Source organism: Sitophilus oryzae, unplaced genomic scaffold, assembly GCF_002938485.1.
Source record: "Sitophilus oryzae breed Bouriz unplaced genomic scaffold, Soryzae_2.0 scaffold_907_pilon_pilon, whole genome shotgun sequence".
NCBI lineage: Eukaryota > Metazoa > Arthropoda > Insecta > Coleoptera > Curculionidae > Sitophilus > Sitophilus oryzae.
The window spans coordinates 2,466,707-2,489,969 of record NW_022147536.1 but is presented as its reverse complement, the minus strand read 5'-3'; the positions used below and the strand labels follow the sequence as shown (position 1 = coordinate 2,489,969).

The 23,263-nt window shown below is 33.2% G+C and overlaps 2 protein-coding genes across 2 annotated transcripts in view; one reads left to right on the top strand and one right to left on the bottom strand.

Annotated features, from left to right (window-relative positions):
* Positions 1-400: 400 nt before the first annotated feature.
* LOC115890657 (ras-like GTP-binding protein Rho1) lies at positions 401-1,994 on the bottom strand. Its single transcript, XM_030910955.1, has 2 exons — positions 1,788-1,994; positions 401-1,649 (listed from the first exon to the last, which is right to left on the bottom strand). Exons 1-2 carry the CDS (start codon positions 1,825-1,827, stop codon positions 1,066-1,068), a joined length of 624 nt encoding a protein of 207 aa, XP_030766815.1. The 5' UTR covers positions 1,828-1,994; the 3' UTR covers positions 401-1,065.
* Positions 1,995-16,863: 14,869 nt separating this feature from the next.
* Positions 16,864-23,263, top strand: part of LOC115890705 (sodium channel protein 60E) — a 312,784-nt gene continuing 306,384 nt past the window's right edge. The window contains exon 1 of the mRNA XM_030911008.1: positions 16,864-16,932. The gene's annotated coding sequence lies outside the window, so the exon portion shown is untranslated. The remainder of the gene's footprint in view (positions 16,933-23,263) is intronic.

Genomic DNA, 23,263 nt, shown 5'->3' with positions numbered 1-23,263 from the left:
CCAAATATTGACGTTACTTCAGAAATTATTTGGAAAAAATCGAAATAAAAATAAATCTTCTACACCCTGTATCTCTAAAACTAAGCATTTAGGTCATAAATTTATATGAATTTTTTTACTTAGTTTTATCTGCAGAATATGCTGCCGAAGTTTCCAGAATACAGTTCGAACCACCCTGTATAAAACTAAAAAACACATGAAAATTTTAAGGCGCCCGCCCGTGAGCCAAGTTTACAAACTGAGAAATTAAGAGTGAAAATTTACATATTAAATATGAAATAGTGTAAAAGGCATGAGTAAATAAGTCAATTTTGGAAAAGCTTTCAAACATATTAGTTTCCTACTAGAATTTTGATAAAACAAACCAAAAGGAAATAATTAAAAAAAAAGGTACAACTGTAGGAAAAACAATTTTATTAATTTTAGTATACATCATAGTATGGAAAAGTTAAAGCTATTACATTAATACGCGATTCATAAATTTATCCTCCTAAAAAGTCTTCCTATACAACCGATTCTAAATATATTCTCATCGATATGAAAGAAAAACTAAACTGATTTCTTTTAAAAAAAATTAACTCTTGTTTCACCCAAAATTTAAAAAATATATGTATAAATATATATATTCATCGATTAGCTTATTTTTTTCCTCTCTACACACACCATTAACTAAAATTTCAATACAATAACTATAACATATGTAGAAAATACAAAGAGGCTGTCCCAATTATTATTTATAAGTTTCAAAAAATTGTTGTAGGATGTGTAACAATGTTGTGCCTGGACACTTTGTTAATAACATGTTTTTTTTTATTATTTACTACAAAAAATTATTACAACACCTTTACATCTACGATATACAAACTTAAAGCAGATATGGTCTATCTAGAAAAAAAATCGAACCAGTAGTAAACTTAAGATTGTAATTGTAAAACATATATATAATAGGGATCGTTTGTGTTAGTAGATATACATGCAATAGCCCCTCAAAACTTCAAAATATAACACAAAAATCAGAAAGATATAAACAATAGCCTTTCTTGTTTTTTTGTGTTGTGTGCTTGTTCAGAACAAAATGCAACGATGCTTCTTCTTCTTTTTCACCTGAAGAGCGGCGCGAGTGGCGTTTTCAAACACTTCCCTCACACCTTCCTTACTTTTAGCTGAGCACTCGAGATAAGCAAAGGCGTTAATTTTCTCTGCCATCGAACGACCGTCCTGAGGCTTGACAGGCTCCTGTTTCATCTTTCTTAGCTCGTTTATAGTTGTGGGGTCGTTACGTAAATCTTTCTTATTACCTACCAGAATGATAGGGACGTTCGGACAGAAATGTTTCACTTCCGGAGTCCATTTTTCCGGGATATTTTCAAGCGAGTCTGGAGAATCCACAGAGAAGCACATAAGGATCACGTCGGTATCTGGATAGGATAAGGGACGCAGACGGTCGTAGTCTTCCTGTCCTGCTGTATCCCATAGGGCCAATTCGACTTGTTTTCCGTCGACTTCGATATCGGCCACATAGTTCTCGAAAACGGTTGGCACGTACACTTCTGGAAATTGGTCCTTGCTGAAAACAATCAGCAGGCAAGTTTTCCCGCATGCACCGTCGCCCACGATCACCAATTTCTTTCGTATGGCAGCCATCGGACCTACGAAAAATAAAAACTACGTCAACGCCTTATTTCTCAATGACTAACCAGGCAAAGATGGCGGATGTTAAATCACGATGTTGTTAGAGAGAGAGAGAGCGGGGATGAAGGTGATAAACATGGCCTAGGGCTACGTACCTTTTCCGAAGTCCTCTTGCGGGGCCCAGCAACAGAACATCCAAGTTACGATAGAAGGGTGGGTGCGGACCGTGTCCGGCTTAAACGGGTATTTCAGCTAGGAAGACAGAATGACTACAAATCAATCCAAATAAACAAAACCACTAATCTAATAAAAGACGGACAGCCGAATGACGTAGGCTCCCCACCGTTTACCGACCGAGCGCTGTCAAAACTAGGGATGGTGTCGATATATCGAAATATTAAATTTATCGATATTGCTTTTTTAAAATAAATATACCTATACCGCATTATTCCCGCATAATTGAAAAATGACATTAAAATAAATATATATATAATTGAAAAAACAATCTAGATATACAGAGTAACCCAGTATTCATTCCGTAAAAGTTCAATATCAGGTTCAGATAACATTTCAATATGTAGTATGTATAAGAAGTTGCCTACCTTAAAAATAAATTTTTGAAACTAAAGATGTTTTTTATTTTAAAATTAAGTATTTCTGAATAATTTATAGCCTTTAATTAAACAATAAAATTTGTGATTTTGATTTAGACAATATTTATTACTACGGTTATCGGTTATAACTATTTAAAACCGATTAGAGCGATAAGAAATATACTAAGTTATTGAATTAATAATTATTTGATTTAAATATTCTAGTTAAATTTTAAGTGTTTAACCAGAAAAACGTTTAGTTTCAAAAATATTAACATTTATAATTAATTAAAGTTACGTAAGAACTTTGTTTTTCTATACTATAAGTTTTCTCCTTGATTTATGATTGCGATCATAGATTGCCATGAAATTCCGGACATAAATAAAAACAAGTAAATCATACCTGCCTACTTCAAAAAGTACAGTATTAGAAAGCGTCGGAGAAAGAAAATGGTGTGCGTTTATTAAATCATAACTAACTATTAACGTTTCTGAGATTTAATTAATGTTATGTGGTGGTTCTGAGTTCCATTGCTGTGCAGAGTACAACCGCAGTACAACGTTTAAATAAGGTGAGTTTATTACATCTAACTGGGTAACTATAGGTTGATTACCGTTTATTGTTTTAGGTAGTTGTTATTTATTATGTTTCTGAATCTCAGGTCGTAAATTTTAAGATATTTGATTGAATAATAAGAAAAGCCAATTTGCTGATTATAATATTAAAGTATTTCTTTCATCATCACTTTCGGCTTATTCAACCATTTCCAATTATTGTGTAGCCTGCCTCAGATATTTAGATACTTTCTTTGTAGTAGGGCCCATTGTTGTCTATTGTTGACTATGCCAAGTTATCCCTTCTAATTTCCTAATACCATGGTGCCATCTCAGGTTTGGTCTTATTCTAGGTCTCTTAATTCTTTGCGGGTGCCATGACCATGCTGTAATTTTTGTGGTCCATCTTTTGTCCATCCTTCTCGCCAAGGTCTGTGCCAAGGTGTCCTGCCAATTGCCACCATTGCTATTTGATTCTGTGGATGACATCTATTACCTGGGTCTTTTGTCTTATCCACTCTATTCTTTTGCGGTCTTTCTTGGTTATTCCCAGCATATTTCGTTCCATGAAGCGTTGTGCGAGCTGCAGGTTCCTTATAATGTCCGTTTTAAGTGTCCAGGTTTCGCATACATAGGTCATGACTGGTAGTACACATTGGACATTGGTCGAATGTTGTCTTCCTTAGATAAAGTGGCATTGTAGATTTGCATATGATTGAGCATCTTCCATAAGTACTCCATGCTAAGTTAATTCTTCAGTTGATTTCTGATAGTAGAAATCACGAACTATGTACCTATTATAGTTGTCCCAAATAGGGAATGCAATCCCGCACCAAAATCTCAATCCCGCAAACCCGCGAGATTAAAGCAATCAATCCCGCGGATCCGCAAAATTGCGGGATTGTGAACAATAAATGATTTTCTTTTCTCTCTCTGATTTTGGGATGCGGTTTGGATCAGGTTTTAGACGCATCTATTGTGATTAAGATGCTATGTGATTTTCGAAAATATATTTAACTAATTCTCGTATACAGGGTGATTTATAATAGTGTACAAATTTGGTAAAGAATCTTTTTTACCGAAAATTTACAATTTTTGAAAAATCGAAATTTTAACTATGTACGACTAATCTGTATTGAAATTAGAAAAAACAATTTGGTGTTTTTATTTAAATTTTTTGTTTTAAGGAAAATACGATTTTTTTTCGAAAAATATGCATTTATAGTCATACGTTTGGTCCTAAATGGTACAAAAGGCATGGTACATTTTGCATAGGCCCACAATATATTGATATAGCGTGTATCTTAAACTATCTGTACAGAAATTTGGACCGATGTATACAGGGTGTTCAAAAATATATTTAATATTAAATAAACTTAAATTTTATTATAATTTATCTACTTATTTTATAAATAAAAATATTATTCTGATGTTGAAGTTTTTTTTAACTTGTGTTAGTTATCTGCTTTCAGATACACTCTATAACAATAATTTTTTGGCTTATGCAGAATGTACAAAGCTTTTTGTACCATTTAGGACCATCGTATAAAAAACGTCGTATTTTCCTTAAAACAAAAAAAAATAAAAAACCCATCAAATTGTTTTTTTTCTAATTTCAATACAGATTAGTCGTACTTGGTAAAAATTTCGATTTTTTAAAAATTGTAAATTTGCGGTAAAAAAAATTATTGGCCAAATTTTCACTCTTATAAAACACCCTGTATGCGAGAATTCGGTAAATATATTTTCATATTTTCGAAAACCACATAGTATCTTAATCACAATAGATCCATCTAAAACCTGGTCCAAACCGCATCCCAAAATCTTTTTTAGTTCAAGAGATATTCAACTTTAAATTTACCCTAAAATTTTGCTTGTCCCGATAATTATGTCCGGTAATTTATTGGACCTAATTGTCCGCAAGTACTAGTTAAACGCTTTTCTTCACTTAGGTACGCCAGAAAGAAATCTGACAATTAACCTGTTTGTTTCACTTATTTTTAATGGCCAAGCCGTAAGGGGAATCCCCTGGTGTCGATCCCGCAGATCCCGCACGGTAAGTCCCGCAACTTTGATCCCGCGGAATCACAGAGGGATCCCGCATTTGCGGGATTGCATTCCCTAGTCCCAAATATACAGGGTATCCCAGAAATAAGTGCAAATATTTTAAGGGGTGATGGATCTCGATAAAATAAACACATTTTCTCTTTATCGTTTTTCAAATAAATCCAAAATAACGGAGTTGATTTACTTTGAAAATTTCCAAAAAAATGTTTTTTTGCTAAAATTTTTAGAACCACTGGATCTTTTCTGGATTTAATGTAATACCCTCGGTAATACCTATGTTGACATATTATAAAGAAATTATATTTTTTAACTAAGAACTAAAAAAAATTCCAAAAATTTTTTCAAAAAATTTCAAATTTTCAATTTTTTTAGCGAAAAAAACTCATAAGCGTGTTTCTAGGGTTGAACTATACTACCAGTTTTTTAACTGCACTTATTTCTGGGACACCATGTATATATTCTTCTACTATTTCTAGTTGTGTGTTATTTATTTGAATGTCTTTTCTGTCTATAGTAGTTTGTTGTGCATTACTTTAGTTTTTGCTAAATTCATTTTAAGACCTACTTTATTGCTGACTTATTTAGTTCTTAATTTGTGTAATTATATCAGGACATGTCATTAGCGAATTTTAGATGGTTAAGATATTCTCCATCTATTTTTAATCGTTTGTTAGTCCAGTCCAGTTGAAGATTTCTTCTAGTGTTGTTTGTTGTTGCTAGTGCTGTAAACAGCTTTGGGGATATCGCGTGTCCCTTCCAGTAGAAGAAAGATTTCTTCTAGTGTTGTTTGTTGTTGCTAGAGCTGTAAACAGCTTTGGGGATATCGCGTGTCCCTTCCAGTTGAAGAAAGATTTCTTCTAGTGTTGTTTGTTGTTGCTAGTGCTGTAAACAGCTTTGGGGATATCGCGTGTCCCTTCCAGTTGAAGAAAGATTTCTTCTAGTGTTGTTTGTTGTTGCTAGTGCTGTAAACAGCTTGTCGTACTTTGCCAGTTAGGAACTCTGGGGTTGTTTTATATATTTACTTTATATTGTTTTACATATATTTGTCTATGTGGTTTTAATAGGAGATTAACATATATTTGTGTATTAATATTATCACATTGATCTTATTGAATTATGTTTAGCATTCAGTATTTTTTTCAGTTAGCCTGTGTGGCACTTTAAGAATCTGTGTGACTAGCCTATGTGTCATTTTAATGATACAGTGACTAGCTTTCGCGGCACTTTAATAGCCTGTGTGGCATATTCTCTGTGTAAAGTCAGTCTGTATGACTACATTCTTTTGTGACATATTATTATTGGTTTTAAACTTATATGTTCATGTTAGAATATTATTAAATTATTCAAATACCTGTTTAACTTTAAGTTTCTTTTAATTTAATAATAAGTGTTAACATTGTTGCTCACAATTTTTTTTCTTTAATTGCAGGTAGGTCATCTCGGTAGCCAGGTCATACAAGACTTTTGTTTGTAGCGCGCAGATCAAAGTTGGCTATTACTATTGGTAACGTACCATCTATTAGTATTATTTTCATTTTATATTATTAGTTATATTTTATTATATAACATTCACGCCCCATTAAATTATTTTTATAGTTTTTTTTTGGCTTGACAACTTGATCAAAAAAACCTTTGATTTTTTTCAAAAAGTTTAATTTTTTTTAAATAGCCCTGCACATTATTATGTATTTCAATTCTTCCTTCAATTCTAAGCAAAAATCGAAATTTGCCAAAAAAAACATCGAAAAAATTTCGATGTGTTTGGTTTGATTTAATGATGCCATTCTGCCGAAACTGTGATACTGTTGTTATGGGTTTTTAAATTCCTATTAGCTACTAGTAAATTTAAATATACAGGGTCGGTCATAAGGTTGTGTCACATCAAACTTTATTTTTTTTAAATGACACCCCCTGTATATTATTGCCTATTTCAATTCTTCCTTCAATTTTAAGCAATAATTGTAATACAGAATGTACATAAATTGAAGAATTGAAATGTTAAACGATTTTAAATAAATATCTAAGTAATGTATACCGAGTGTCACAATGGAAACTGTGTAGTAAAATGTAGAGTGATGTAGTAAAATGCTGTGTCAAAAAATACTGAGATACGAATGTTTATCCAAATATCGACTATACAGGGTGTCAAAAAATAGTGTATATAAACTCAACCTTTAATATTCTTTGAAGAAATGAAGTCTTAAATTTTTTACTACAATTTCACAAAATTGAAAATATTTCAAAAACGGTAAGGTTTAAGTGTGATAAACCCTAATCGAATTTACCTTTTCTATTATTGTTTTTTATTTATTATTGTTTCGATTGTTTCGTTTAAAAAATTCAAACTATAATATTTTTTGCTTATTTGGGACACTCTGTATCTTTTTAAAATATTTTTAAATTGTAGCTTTAACAGTCTTTCAACGAACCCAAAACTTACAATTTGTAAAAATCTAATCGTTTAGCTACGATACTCCGTGTCGTATGCATGTGGTGAACAACCCTGTATATACAGGGTGGCCCGAACTGTATTCCGGGAACTTCGACAGCATATTCTGCAGATAAAAATAAGTAAAAAAGTTGGTATAAATGTATGTCCTAAAATGCTTAGTTTCGGAGATACAGGGTGTAAAAGTTTCGTTTTTATTAGGATTTTGTCCAAATAATCTCTGAAGTAACGTCAATATTTGGATGAAAATTAATATCTGGGAGTTTTTGGACATGAGGAATTTGATTTTGAGGTCAATATGACTCCTGTTTGTAGGTAGCGCCACCTACATGTGTTTTAACTGTTTTAGAGTAATAACTTTTTGTCTGTACCTGTATAAAACTGCCGAGTGAAAAAATGTAACTTTTAGTGACTTTTTACTTAAGAAATGTCTCTTGGTAAAAATCGCTACGAGCAACCGTTCTCAAGATATTTAGAACGGAAATAGTCAATGCATGTCATTATTGACAAAAAATAAACACGTTGAGTAGATACTTATTTGACTGAAATAATAAATTTGGGAAATTTTCATTTTTTTATAATAATCACAAATTTTTATGCGAAAAAATGATGATAAAACAGTTCCTGTTGAACTTCTGGTAGTCTAATAACTATTTAGTCAACATGTTTAATTTATGTCAATGATGACAGGTATTGATAATTTCGATTCCAAATATCTCGAGAACCACTTCTCGTAGCGATTTTTCCGAAGAGACCTCTTTTACGTAAAAAACGTCATAAATGTATATTTTTTGTTACTCAGTAGTTTTATACAGGTACCGACGAAAAGTTATTAAAAAATATGTAGGTGGCGCCCTTTACAAGTAGGGGTCATATTGACATCAAAATCAAATTTCTCATGCCAAAAAACTTGCAGACACCAATTTTCATCCAAATATTGACGTTGCTTCAGAAATTATTTGAAAAAAAATCGAAATAAAAATGAAACTCCTGCACCCTGTATCTCCAGAACTAAGCATTTTAGGACATGCATTTAGACGAACTTTTTTACTTATTTTTATCTGCAGAATATTCTTCCGTAATACAGTTCGGACCACCCTGTATAATCTTGGATCTATCTCTAGCTCTATTTTTTATTAATCGGAAGTACCTCTCCGGCCGTATCGTAATTTGTTTGGTGCGGAAGCTGCGATAAACCGCCACACTTCAAATCATCCGAATATCGTTCGCGCGGTCCACCGTTTGGCGCATTACCGAACAAAACCCAAAAGCAATTATACTGCACTGCGACCGCCGTCACTTTTCCCTTCTCTCTCTCCCTCTCTCGCGCACAACCCTTTGCCCTTTACACCCTTTGCCCAGATACCGCGCCACCCCCACCATAGCCGTCCCATTACTTATTTAACGGTTCCGGGCGCACGGTCGCGCGCCGCTGCCTCCCTTCTGCCCCATATTTGCCCGCCTCCACTCCGCCGGTGGGTATCGCGAGCGGAGCCGACGTTTGATGGGATTGTACTAAGTTTAGTACATTTTTCAAGGAGGTGTACACAGTAACAACCCTTCGTAAAAGCAAGTATAATCAAAACAGTGAATCCACTCCCCGAAATGTTTTTCACCAGCCGACAAAATTCGGCAGATTGTTGCGAACATGCAGAGATTTTCAGTTTCTATTTGTTGTGTGTTCTAAGGTACTTCTAGATGTGTCACAAACTTCAAATTTCGAACTTTAGGTAGCTTTAAGCTTCATTCAGAACCTCCCAATTAGTGGAATAAATTAGTGGTTGCAATTACACTTTATACTTTTTAGTTTACGATCATTTACAAGAAGAACTAATAATGCACTGACGCACAAAAAAATCAAACAAATACTAAATTTCATTTATCAAAAGCATTCGATAGTCGTGGCTCAACGATAACCATTTAGCCGCACGGCGAGGTTGTCACATATGCTTTAGTATACAAATGAATGAATGATTTTATTCGAATAAAACCATTCGATAGTTGAAATCATTCATTCAGTAACCATTCGATAGTCTAATTCATTCGATAGTTCCCATCGCTAGTATAAAACAATATTTTTTTCCATAGCGAGTTACGTTTTAAAAAATATTCAGAAATTATTATTTCAAGGAATTTATTACAAGTAGAAAAAATATTGTGCTGGGTTGGCGTTGGTTTCTATGTAATTTTACAAATAAATAAAGCTATCTTTTAGTTGTCAGTTTTGAGTCAATATTTTTTAATTCTCTTTCGTGTTGATTGCTGATTGAATTGGAGTCAGAAATGTCTCAAAACGAAATAAGTAAATTACCAACAGACATTCAGGTTGCGGCGACAAACGCAATATCCAAACTACTTCCATTTAAATCCCGAATAATTTATGAGAAGGAATACAAAAATTTTCAAAAATGGAAGCAATTAAAAAACGTACGACAAGAAATAAAGTTTTTAACCTATCCTGGCTGTTAAAGTATCATTTAATCTACCCTTGCGCTTAAAGTACTATTTTATCTATTATTTTTGATAGATATAAGATAAGGCAATTTTAACAGTTGCTATGGAAAAAATAATAATATAATATCCTAGTACCATACAAGCCATCATTAAAGCGGACAAAAATCTGAGTGCACTAAATCTAGCGCTAGAAATTTTTATAAAAACGACTTCAATTACATTAGGGTTTGTTGTAACATAGCAGAGAACTGTTCTTGTAACGGTTACGTTTATGCGCAGTAGAGAAAAATGCATTCTAACGACGAAAAAAACGTTTAGCGACTGATAACTGCGTCCCAACAACAATAATTGTAATCGTTCGTGAACCAGATTCGGAACGGCACAAGGGAACTAACCTGCGTATTAAGATTTACGCAATAAGCCTCGGTGTCAGCTGATTATTGTTTTTCTTATATTTCTTTGGCTATCTTCTGTTTTTAATTTGCTGATTCGTCAAGTTTTATTTCGTATTTACCGTAGACCCAGGTTCTCGTAGATGTCATCCACAGAGTCAAATCCCTCAAATGGCAATGGGTAGGACACCTGGCAAGAAGAACAGACAACAAATGGATCACAAAAATTATAGCATGGTACACACGAGAAATTAAGAGACCTAGAGTAGGGTGGAACGAAAAAAATTTTGTTAAGTATTTTTTCCCCAAAAGCTGAACGCCCTGCCTTTATATCTTCAGGTTCCTCACGGGCCTTAATAGTTGAGATATTTTGAAATAATAACAACTAGTAGAAACATACAAAGCAAGGAGACAACAACTAAAATCAGATTGGGCGCAAAAAGCACTCCATGGGAGGTTCGCTGCCAGTATTGAACAGCAGGATGTATGCAAGACCATGTCAGTCACCTACCTGAAGCACGGATACCTCTTCCCAGAAACAGAAGGAGCATTGGCGGCGATACAAGACCAAGTAGTACCTACAAGAACATATAGAAAATACATACTAAAAGAAGACGTACCGTCAACAACATGTCGCACAGTGCTTCGAACATATGGCTCTAGAGGATAAAAATCCAAAACTTCTCTTTTATTGTAAGCAATTTATTCAAACTAGGTTTATTTGACAGAAATGATGAGTACTCTCATTGTACTAAATGATGATGTTCTTAGTCCCACGTTTATGAAAAAAAAAATCTTATAAATAATAATAATGTTGGAGCTGTGTTCCATCTAAGCAAATAATAAGTTATAGTATGAAAACGGTGTAAGTATTAAATAAATTCCTGTGATAAAAAAGAATTGAAATAACATTAGAACATGATTCCTACAATATAAGCCTAATATAAGATAAAAATGTTTTTCTTTAATGAAAAAGAAACATTAATGTTATATTTAATTAAAAAAAAAACTTAAGATACTATAAATTTACTTTAGGACAACAAAATGCATAGATCGTAACTACTCTGATTCAGGAGAATCACTGCTGACAGAATCTTCCAAATTTATAGTATCCAAATCACAGGTAGATGAAGTATCCTCACATATAAGATATTTCTGTACATTTTCTAATATGTTACTTTTTCGCGTTGTTACTGTTCATTTTGTCGGTATGAGGGGTTCGGATGTTAATAGTTACCTCTTTAATAGACCATATCCATATATTATTTTTTCCTTTTCTTGGGTATGAGATTTTATAATAAATTGAAAGATGGACACTTTTTTTATGCGACGTTTCGCTCCAACATAGTGGACTTTTTCAGGCACAAGTGGTGTCTCATTTGACTGGAAGGTTCATCAATATCTAATAAGAACATATTTTTTGAAATACAAGTAATTTTGAGTTCTTGTCCTTATGATCAAACCAAGTATTAGCCAGATCGGCATTGCTTATCAATTTTACTCTATCTGAAAAGTATTATAAAATAAAGTTCGTCGCAAGCAGACGCAGGTGAACTATACAAAAATTAAAAGTGTATGAATATGGCAACAAAAAAAAATTCAATAAATACGATATGTTTTGATATGTTTTTTTTTAAATGCCTTTTTGAAGTTTGAAAACTTAAAATTTTTATACCCATTTAAGAATCATCTTAAAAAATAAATAAAAACTAAACAATCACGAACTTGTTTAGAAATAAATTTAAAGTACATACCTTGTTTAACAATATCCATAGTGGCTTTCAATTAAGTACGTACCCGTTTAACTCCATAATATACAGAACTACTATGAACGTTATTCTTTTCACTGATGAGATAATGATCGCAAAATTTATTTTTAGTGAAAATATTTGCTAACAAAAACGCTGTTTATGAAAAATAATATACAGGATGGTTGAACATTGCTATAAGTATAAAATTATATATTTAGATATTAGTAAATTTTAACTTATTTTTTGATTTTTGTCCATGGGACGAAGCACTGTGATGTCGGTTAGGTTGCCCTACGCAAGAAAGTATACAGCATATCATATCAGGCTGCACATCGCTAGCATCAACCACATACCTTAGCAGACACGATAACATGGGGAAAACTTTACATCAAGCACTATGTCTTAAACACAAACTGCTACAAACCTACACACCGGACTACAACTACACACCTTTGGCAATACTACAAAATACCAGCTACAACATTTTATGGAACATGGATATCATTACTGATAAGCCAGTGCATCATAATCGCCCAGACGTGGTTTTCCAAGATATAGCAGCGAAAAAAGTCACAATAATAGACTTTGCAGTTCGATTAGACTCCAATATGACACTAAAAAAAAATTATCTAAATACCAGGAACTGGCAACAGAAATCAAAAAGCTATGGAATCTAGCTAAAGTTGAGATTCTACCAATTATTATATCAGCTAACGGACTAGTACATAGAAATATGCGAAGCCACCTAAAAAATCTTCAAATCCCGACCAGCACAATTTTGGCGATGCAAAGGGCTGTGGTACTCGGCACAACATCGCTAGTACGAAAGGTTATGTCTCCATAATGAACAGCACGCTTTGTATCTTGGTATACGACCCGATACAAGGATTATTCCAGAGAAACCTGTGATGACAAAAAAAATATCCCAGCAACAGCTAGAGAAAACATAATATGTAGCTTATAAAACTTTTGATTTCTAACCAAAATTTTTCATAGTGCCGTAACCATGGAGTAAAGTAACTATGGTAATATTGAAGATTAAGAAATTATACCGTGGGAAAATTTGCGGTAAACAGGCATTTCTAAAAAGTTTTCGAAAAATATACAGGGAAATTTAAAAGAAAATGCACGATTTTCAACATCTTTTTTTGCGAAAAAAATCTCATAGGCGTATTCCTGAGGTCGAAATATACCACCCCTGAAAATATTTGCACTTATTTAAGACTCACCCTGTATATTTTTATTTATTTATTAAGATTTCTGAAACTATCGAAATATATTTACTCATATCTCAGGATTATGGAAAGTGATCCGAAAGAAAGCCAAAAATGCAATAATATACAGGATGTTCCATTTAACAAAAAATATCTCGATCCGCTCACACTTTTTGAGCCACCCTATAGAAGTTAAAATATTTTCCTGAAATACATCCTCGTTCATAGTTTAGGTTTGCAATTAAACAAAATTCAACTTAAGTTTTTTATTCTAGGAGTTTTTTATTCAAACTCAAGTTTTTTTATTCTAGGAGGTACAGAGGCCCGGCGCAATACTGCCGGGCCCTGTATATTGAAATTTAAATAAAATAAAAATTTAAAGGTGCCCGTTTTTCGTACCGGTCAGTATATTTATTTAACATAAAATTCCACTGTGGTACGATTAATGGTAACAAAATACACTATACTAACAGTTTTGGTGATTTTTAAAATAAAATATTAGCCTCTAAAAATTCTAGTTCTATTCCGAACCTTCCAAAATTAAAACTCTTCTACGCGTATAGCTTTTGGCGCGTGATAAAATTTTGAATTTTATTATTTTAATGGTCGTTATAAAGTTTAGGTAATTATAAACAGAACTGTTAATAAAACTCTTAATTAGTTCTGTAGATTATTGTATTTTATACGATTCATTTCTTTGATATTGCATGCTTTATTGTATACTTTAAAATCGAAATACCATTTTAATGACACAGCGGAGTTTTCAATATAACTTGTAAAGTATTCTTTTTTCAAATGTCACAAAATTATTAATTTTTGCGACGTGATTGACCATATAAAAAAGTCATTTTAAAGCCTAGACATAAAAGTAAAGTACTTTTATCTACGCCAGTGAGTTAAGAAGTTTTTTTAAGTTGTTAAGAGTTAACTCACTCAAAATGAGTGAGTTAAGAGCTTCTTAACTCACGCATTTTTATTACCGCACTCCTTGTTTAGATGACTACCAAAGAGAAAAAAATATTTTTTCTACGACTAGCCTAGAAAATGCACTTTGACACACGGAAAACTCGATCTGAAATTGGCGTTTTGCAAACTGTTGTGTGCTAAGGATCTAGCCATGATTTAGCGCACGACATGTGTCATTTTGCACATGACATGTGCCAATTTTAACATTTTTAACCTCCAATGTTTAGCTGAAACGCCAAACGCAACGCAGCCATCAGAAAAGTGTCATCATTACATCGCAAATTATTTCACAAAACTGGCAAAAACTGAGTGAGTCTGCTGCTAATTTGTAGTCGTAGAAAAAATAGCGTAAAAAACTCGTTCGAAAACTTCTTTGTACACTGGTTCGACTCGCGCTCGAGCAAACAAACTGTCGAACTCGTGTGCAAAACGTCGTTGAGAAACTCGTTGTTTAATATACTATTGTAAGACATTTATTTTGCACTAATACCTACAAAATACAAATAAACTGTTCTATTGATAATAATTATAAAAACATGAAAACTTATTTATTATAAATGTTAATGATACAGTTTGAACAATCTTTCAAGTAAATGCCTGATGAAGCATATATATTCATTTTAATATATATCATAGTACGTATCATTGAATAGAAAGCCCAAAGAGACGAAGGCTTATAAGTAGCGGATAAATTGGAAAAATAAACTATACGCACACTGGTGCGATCACGGCCGTGATCATGATCACGATCAGGGCAGCGATAACATGAGCGATCATTCTAGCACACACCAACGCGTTCACGTTCACCGCCGTACCTATATGTAGTGAGCTATCCTGTAGGTATACATACAAATTAAAAATGTGAATTATCTATACCGAAAAAAACATTCTTAACTATTTACCTACAATATTTAAACTTAAACAATAAAAATGTATACATATGTACTATCCAATTCAATTGCAACTCCAATTTTGTCTCAAAATTTTTATTTTAAATTCTATTATTTTTGTAACTTGAATCGGATAAATCATATAGAATTTTTTTGTATTTTTAGAGCCCTAATTAGCTGCTCTGTTAACTCCATTTCTAAATTGCAATAAGAAAAAGCACACAAAATAACGGAAAATTCCTATCAGTTGGGTCGCGATCACGCGATCAAACTCGGCAAGTTGAATCTGATCGCCACCGCAGAATAGAACGCCGCCAGGCCGCTTCGTCTCCAAAACTCGATCGCGCCAATGTGAAACGGCTCATATATGTATTCTTCGGCAACTTTTGGCCGCGGCTGTGTAGAGATCGTGATCGCGGCCGTGATCGCGCCAGTGTGCGTACAGCTTTATGTTATGAGTACCTTTTCATTTCCATAGTTGTGTACTTTTTTTTCGGTGCACCATTTTTCATACTTAGACTATGTATATTCATACTTCTGTTTCGATCTTGCTGGAAGCAATCCAGAAATGGCTCTGAATGCCTCTTCTTCAATGTCAGATGGAATACTTTCCGAATCGCTCATTTTTTAAACTAGTGACATCAATATTATTTACTGTCATATTGACATTGCCATGCATGGTGTTATTTGAACAAAGGTATTAAGGTAATTGATTTTTAGGATAGGTATATAGTTAAGTACAATAATTTTTAAAATTTATTGTGTGTTTCTATAGTTAGACGTAGATAAAATATTGTACAATACACGCGAGTTAACTCCATTAAGATACTTGCCGCACCTAAAATTTCAAACACACGTGCTTTAATTAAGGCTTGATTAAGGTTTGCAGAGCTTCAGCATTTGCCATAAAATAGCAAGCAATTTCTTACAAAACCATATAAATTATATATCACTGTAATGACAAAACTTCAATATATTTCTGTATTGTAACGGAATTTTAAATTATGTCTTTATTTTCGAAAAAATTTAGTCTAAACGTAAGGAATATTTATTTGACCATCGAAATCTTAAACATAAAGAAGTTGTCTAAAATGTGCTACAATACGGATATAATATAATCCTTTATCTTTAATTTTCTTCTTCATTTGTGTAAAAATACCAAGCTAGTTTTACATAAACCGTTAAATGCCGAACGCTTATTTTGCCATTTTTTCGGACTAGTGAAATGCACTCTTAAGATTACTCTAATATAGTGATCTTGAAATTTATTAGGACTCCCTGAGCTGACGACGAGAATATGTAAACTATTTTCCTCAGTTCGTCTAACCCCCTATCAAGTAAAGGCTGGGTACAAAACCCTTAGTATTACTCTCGTGAATTTAACGCAATTCAGTACATTTCCCCCCGAATCCTTTAGTACAATAAACTCCTCCTTGCCGGTACACCACTCCGGGCGGACGCCTCAGTCCGCCGCCAGTCTCTGCCATGATCGCGCCGCGACGCCTCACAGCGCCCTTGCGCGCCACCCGTCCTGCTGCGACCTACTGACTCTTCACCGCCACAAATCTCTTCCTCGATCGCGAGTCGTTTCCGTCGAAAAATGCCGAAAAACCTCGGTGGGTTCCGGCCCCAGCGTCCCGTGTCCTACCCCTGCGGGCCGGACAGCGTCGTGGACACCTCTAAGGTGCCGCAGGAGGTGGAGAACCTGCTGGAACCGGCACGGCGCTCGAGCGACTCGGAAACGGCGAAACCGCCGCTCAGACAGAAGCCGCAGGTGAGGCCGTTCACCAAGGAGAGTCTGGAAAGGCTGGAAAGGAAGACGGTGCAACTGGTGAGGGAGTACGGGTTCCAGCCGAGGAGGAAGCTGAGCGTGGAGGATGGGAGTCGGTTGCCGGGCAAGTACGAGCCGTTTCCGAAAAAGTTGTACGGCAGGCCGTTGGAGGAGATTGATAATTTCATTTACGACGAGGTAAAGGAGTGTTTTAATCTATATTTCTTGAAATATCCTTTAGTCAGTCTTTTGACAATACAGTAACACTTGGTTATAACCTAAGGTTATAAAACATACCAGGTGGGAACTTAAAAATACCTACCTAGGATATACCTAGATTTATCATCTAATTTAATGGTCTGTAGTGTACATATGCCGAAGATACCCAACTGTACAGGGTGGATCACATTGGACGCTTTTAAGGGAAAACATCCTTTCTATAGCAGATAGACGAAAACTAATATCGGTGTCTGGAGCTCAAATTTTTTCAGAAACATGATGGTGAAAACCGCACATCGATATCTGTTACTGTTTTGAGGTTACGGGGTGTTTTTCAAAATTGTGAATTTTTAACAAATGGCTGTAACTTTTTTGCTATGGAAAATTTTGCATTTTTGTGAAAACATTTCGACAGCACATTTTTACGTAAAATTTAACGGTTTAAGTATAATTGTTTTAAAATTAATAATTTAAGAATTATCAACAGAAAATTTGATTTTTATATGGGATTCCCTGTATATATTTAATTCAAATTGAAAAGAATTTAAAATTACCTTTCCAAAAATATAGCATACTTGATATTTTGCTCGATTCCTCTTCGAGATATATGTAGAGTTTTTAAAAATTCGTCCACTTTGAATAAGTAGGCTTTGAAGGCCAGCTGCAAAAAAATTCTAGCTGTGAGCAGCAATTAAAACGAAAATAATATTTGCAATGAGAGATGGAATTTTATAACACAATTTAAACTATATTTAATCAACATCAACACATTTAAACTATATCTAATAATAAAAATTAATAGCAAACCAAGACAGACATGAGATTTTGCTACAGACGGGACCGGAATTTATTTCAGTGGGGGTGAAAAATACCGCCGCTAAATACTTCTAATTCTTGTCTAGATTATACGGGCAATTTAAAAATAAGAACTTTTATTCTTCCACAAAGATAAATATCCACAGGCACTAAATCCGGCGGCCTCGACGGCCAACGGCTGGGATCTTGGTTTCAATTATTCAATTGTTCTCGAAATTGGCTGCAAAAATTTGCTGATAACTTCAACATGGAATAAAAGGCGGTGCCTCGTCTTGCTGGAAAAATACGTTTTCGAGTTCCGTTAGGGGCAGATCTTCAATAAGGGGTCCAAAGCCTACTACGTTAAAAATGATGAACGAAAAATTCTGCATTTCGAAGGGGACTATAACAAAATATCAAGTGTGCTATATTTTTGGAAAGATAATTTTAAGTTCTTTTCACTTAATTAAAAATATACAGGATGGCCGGAATAAAAAATCCATTTTTCTGTTGATAACTCTTAATTAAATTATTAATCTAAAAAAATATACTTAAACCATTAAATTCTACGTAAAAAGCTGCTTTGGAAATGTTTTCACAAAAATATAAAATTTTCCATAGCAAAAAAGTTACAGCAATTTGTTAAAAATGCACATTTTTGAAAAACTACTACATATTAAAAAAGAATGAATAAAACTGAGCTTCAGACACCAATATTAGTTTTCGTCTATCTTCTATAGAAAAGGTGCTTCCCTTTAAAAGCCTCGAATTTGACCAACCCTGTATAATACATTTCCTGAATATTCTGCCTTAATACCCCGCGCATAGATTAAAGATGTTTTAAACCGTTGTTTTAAACGTTAATAAATTTAGAAAACTATATGATTTGAAAGTTAACTAAATCTAAAACAACTGTTTTATTCTTCGGCCCCATGTTAAAATGAAATAATTATTAATCCTAACTTTGAAGTGATTTTAAATGATATAAAGCTGTGATATTTTCTGAAACCTGTAAAAGTCTCGGTCTCTACATCGATTCGGACTTAAGATTTAATTCTCACACATCACTCACATTTAATAAAATGAAGTCAATAGGTAAACTTAAAATGATTTATCTACATAAAGATATATTATGTGACACAAATATTAGACTACTACTATCTGATTCTTTTGTTCTGTCTCATGCGATACTGTCTACTGGTCATCTCTATCTGTAACTGAAAAATATACACTCATCACAAAAATTGCAAAACTGTTATGCTAGATATGTATAGTTCTTATCATTTAAAACTTCCCAATATAGCGGACTTCAGTATGGGCGGCTTAAAAAACGAAAATATCTAGAGTAGAATCGAGTGTAGTTCAAATCGTTCAAATTGATAATCTGTGGTAAATCTAATTGAACTCTGATACTTGGCTGACATTGACGTTTTTTAAGAAAGTTTATAAAATACCTTTAAGTAAAATCTCTTCCGAACTGCGGTAAAAATAACTTTTCTATTTAAATAATTTCAATAATCTATGTTTTTATATTATATATTTTTATATTGAGATATTAATACTACAGTTTAATAAACTAGGTTTTAATATTCCATAGATGTATTAAATAGTCCTTATACTACTAAATTATAAGTCGGATACTGTTTAAAAAGGATAAGTTCTTTACAATATGACAACACCGATTAGAGGCGAGGGAGCCTATTCATTCATTTATTACCTTGTAGTACGCGTCGCACGTGTGCGGTAAAGCTTTGTTGCCGCTATGTCCCCGGCTGTATTAACGCATTTTCTTAGCTTGTAGTCCTTAAGTGTTTATTTTATTGACTTTTTCTGTTCAACGACTTTCGACCTGTAGGCAACTCTCAATTTACCCATTAGGAGTCAGTGGCGTTGTTGTAGAAAGGCGCTTATTTAGATAATATTTTAGTAAAATGTAAAATCTTAATTTTTTCTCTTACATTTCATTATTTACTTACTTACATTGTAACAAAATCATAATTATAACCTTGTTATAATTAATAATGTTTTTATTAAAAATATATTCCGGTTTATTCTAAAATTATCTTCAGAATCTAAAATAACATACAAGAATTTTAAAATGATATTACATTATGAAACAATATTTTTTAATATACCGGGTCGTCTCAAAAGTGGCTCACCCCTATAACTTTTTTATTTTTTCAGAGAGCATTTTTTTATGAATATATTGATACCACACACTTGGTATTTCGAGTCAAATTGTCGTTATGAACCGCATGTTACAATTACAATTAAACCATTTGCATTTTCTGTCGAATAAAGTAGAAATATACCGAGGGTGCCGTTTAAAAATTAAAAGTTATAGTCATTTCCGGTGAAACAGGAAGTGACCAAAAGCAATTGAATGCGTCAATCAATCCTAATTTATGTCATATACTAACATACTAAATCTTGTTATTACAACAATCATATTTTTTTTTCTCTCCCTGTCGCCGATTCTATTATATCTGTGGAATAGATCCTGTTTTGATTAATATTAGGGGTTGTAAATGTTTGACTAAAATTAATAATTTATTATTAATTTAAATCGAAATTACGTAATTTCGATTATAAAATTTCTTCTATAACGTGTATTTTATTATTTTTATCCATTTTGGACTCTAAGACGTTTTTTCTAAACTTTTATTTAAAAAACCTGTCCTAAATCTTAATAAGATATAAAAAAGTTTAAATACGATATATTTTTGATTTAATTATAGTTTCATTAGAATAAAAAAATTACCCGGCTATGATAGGAGAGTTCAGGTGTACTTGAGAAACGAAAGACAGTGTTGTGTTTCTCGACAGAGTCGTCAGGGAACGACCGTTACGACAGAGACAACCTATCTATCGCTCGTGTCGCACTCGTTATAACCTAAAACAATAACACAACAATAACAAGACATTGTCTGACCGCACGTTCCAGCTATTTATGAATGAGATGCTCAGTCTATATTTTATTTTAAGTCTATGGCAGGTACGCTGTTTTACAATCAACGGTACTGCTCACAAAGAGTTAAGACTATATTTAAGACTTTTTCAACTGTCTTTAATTTTCCATTTTATTTAAACTCTGTCTTCTGTCCAAGGCTCCAGTAAAGGATATCGCCAGACAACGTAGACATGTTGAATGATTTCTTCCAGATAGCAATTCTATATATTTTCGCTTTTGTCAAATACGTTTTGGCTAAAATTTTGAGAATGCCTTAGTCAGGCATAAGAAACAGCTTTGAGACAAATTATAACGACATCAAAAGCCCAAGTTGGTGCTTATTAAAAAACGGCACAAAGGAAAACTTCCGACGCTATATCGTTAAAACTTTTTCCACCGTATACGAAAAACTTCCAACGATTTTAAACGAATTTATTTTCCTTATATCAAAAAAAAACAAGAACAAGGCCAAAGTCGTTTTTGCTGTATATCAAATATCACCGGGGAGGAAACAATTTTCCCTTTACAAAAAAGAATACAAAATATATTCGCATTTTTTTTGGAAAGGAAACAGCTTAGAAAAAAACCATTTCGTTTATATAAGAGACATTCTTCTTTAATATAATGCAGATCCCAGAAAGGAAATGGGAGTTGGAAAGTATTTCTTTTAGTTTAGCGGGGATTTTTTAGTAATCTAAATGGAACATTGAAGAGAAAAAGTAACGTATGCTTATTTAAAGTTCTTTTTGTAGCACACTGAGAGAAAAAAAACGTCGCAAATTAAAAAAAATGCTAATGAATCAAACATATTTTAGCCTCATTAATGGTCATAATTGAATTAATAAGACAGCTAGTGATTTTATGAATATACTCGTACATATAAAACATACATGATCATTGTCATTGTTAGTGGTATATCAGATTTAAAATAAAATACTGCCTATTTGGGCTATACAGGGTTGTTCACCACATACGACACAGAGTATTGTAGCTAAACGATGAGATTTTTACAAATTGTAAGTTTTGGGTTCGATGAAGGACTATTAGGCCGGGTCCACATATGTAGCATCTTTGTGTATCATATCTCCGTCGCGTTGCACCAACATGTATCATAATCGCTAGTTTGGACGCCGAATTAACGCGATCATATGGTACACCTTTGTGATACCGTATCTGATACATGCCAATCCGAATTTTGATGCGTATCTTAACAGTGCGTATCGGATACACGTATCACGATCTGTCATTTGGACGTGTTTTGATACAGTATAACGACACAATTGACTTGATACGCCGTGACCCGTCTTGAGGCGGTTTTTCTCCGATCATCAAAGGGGCATCGAGGGTTCACTGACAAGTTCGTACGCGATTGATGTCGATTGCCGCATTTGGTAACTACCATGCACTGAGTGTACACGCTTTTACTATGAGTTGGGATAACGAAAGTGTATTATAAAACTGATTGATGCGTACAGAGGGAAAGAATTTTTGTGGAATCCCACTCACAGGAATTACTACAATAGATTATTAAAAAAAGATGCTTGGGATGAACAACGACAAACTCTCGTATGCAGTCACGGACGATGACATGATTCAATCACTGCTGACACTGTACTGACCGTTCTGATAATATAAATGAGAGTTGATGAACATGATACGACGATACAAGGTAATTTGTTGTATACCGTCCACATACACTGATACGCACGCTTGTATGAATTTTATAAGTATGGACGCTTACTTTGGCACGATATGCATATTCAGTCGACACAGCCCAAATAAACGTCCATACTTACGATACAAGCTCTTGATACGTGATACATGATCCTGGTACAATAGAGTGCTACATATGTGGAATAAGTAAAAAATATCAAAGTTGTATTTTTTTAAATGGAACACCCTATATATTATTACATTTTTAGTTTCTACGATTAAAATAAAGGTAAATTTGATTAAGATTTATTAAAATATTATTATATTTATTAAACCTTACAGTAAATTGCAGTAAAAATTTTAAGGCTTCATTTCTCCAAGGGCATCAAAGTTTTTAATACTAAACATTTACTGAAGTTTATTTACTGATCAGTTATTGTGTTGCAATAATAAAAATAATACTACCTTATACAGAGTGTCTAAAAATTTATTTTAAATAATTATTAGCTTCAAACGCGAATAACTTGTTTAATTTAAATGGAACACCCTGTATATTTTACGAGAATCAGATGCACAATTTAATTGTCTATCAAATTATATTATACTATTTTTTACCTATCTCTTTAAGTTTCCGTAGAAAATGCATTTTCTTGTAATTTAGAACTTATTTATCAATATACCCATGGATTATTGACATTTTAGATTATTTTTAAAGATGTACCAAATTTTTAAAGAGTACAGATACTAATATTGTCGATATAATTCGTTTATTTCATTAAAAAAAAAAAAAAAACTGTTTAAATATTTGTTAAAGAGGACCAATTAATATGATTCCAGTATTCAAACTACATTAACTGACTGTTTGCGTTGATTAATAATAATTGCTCCAAATACTAAAAAACTGAATTTTGT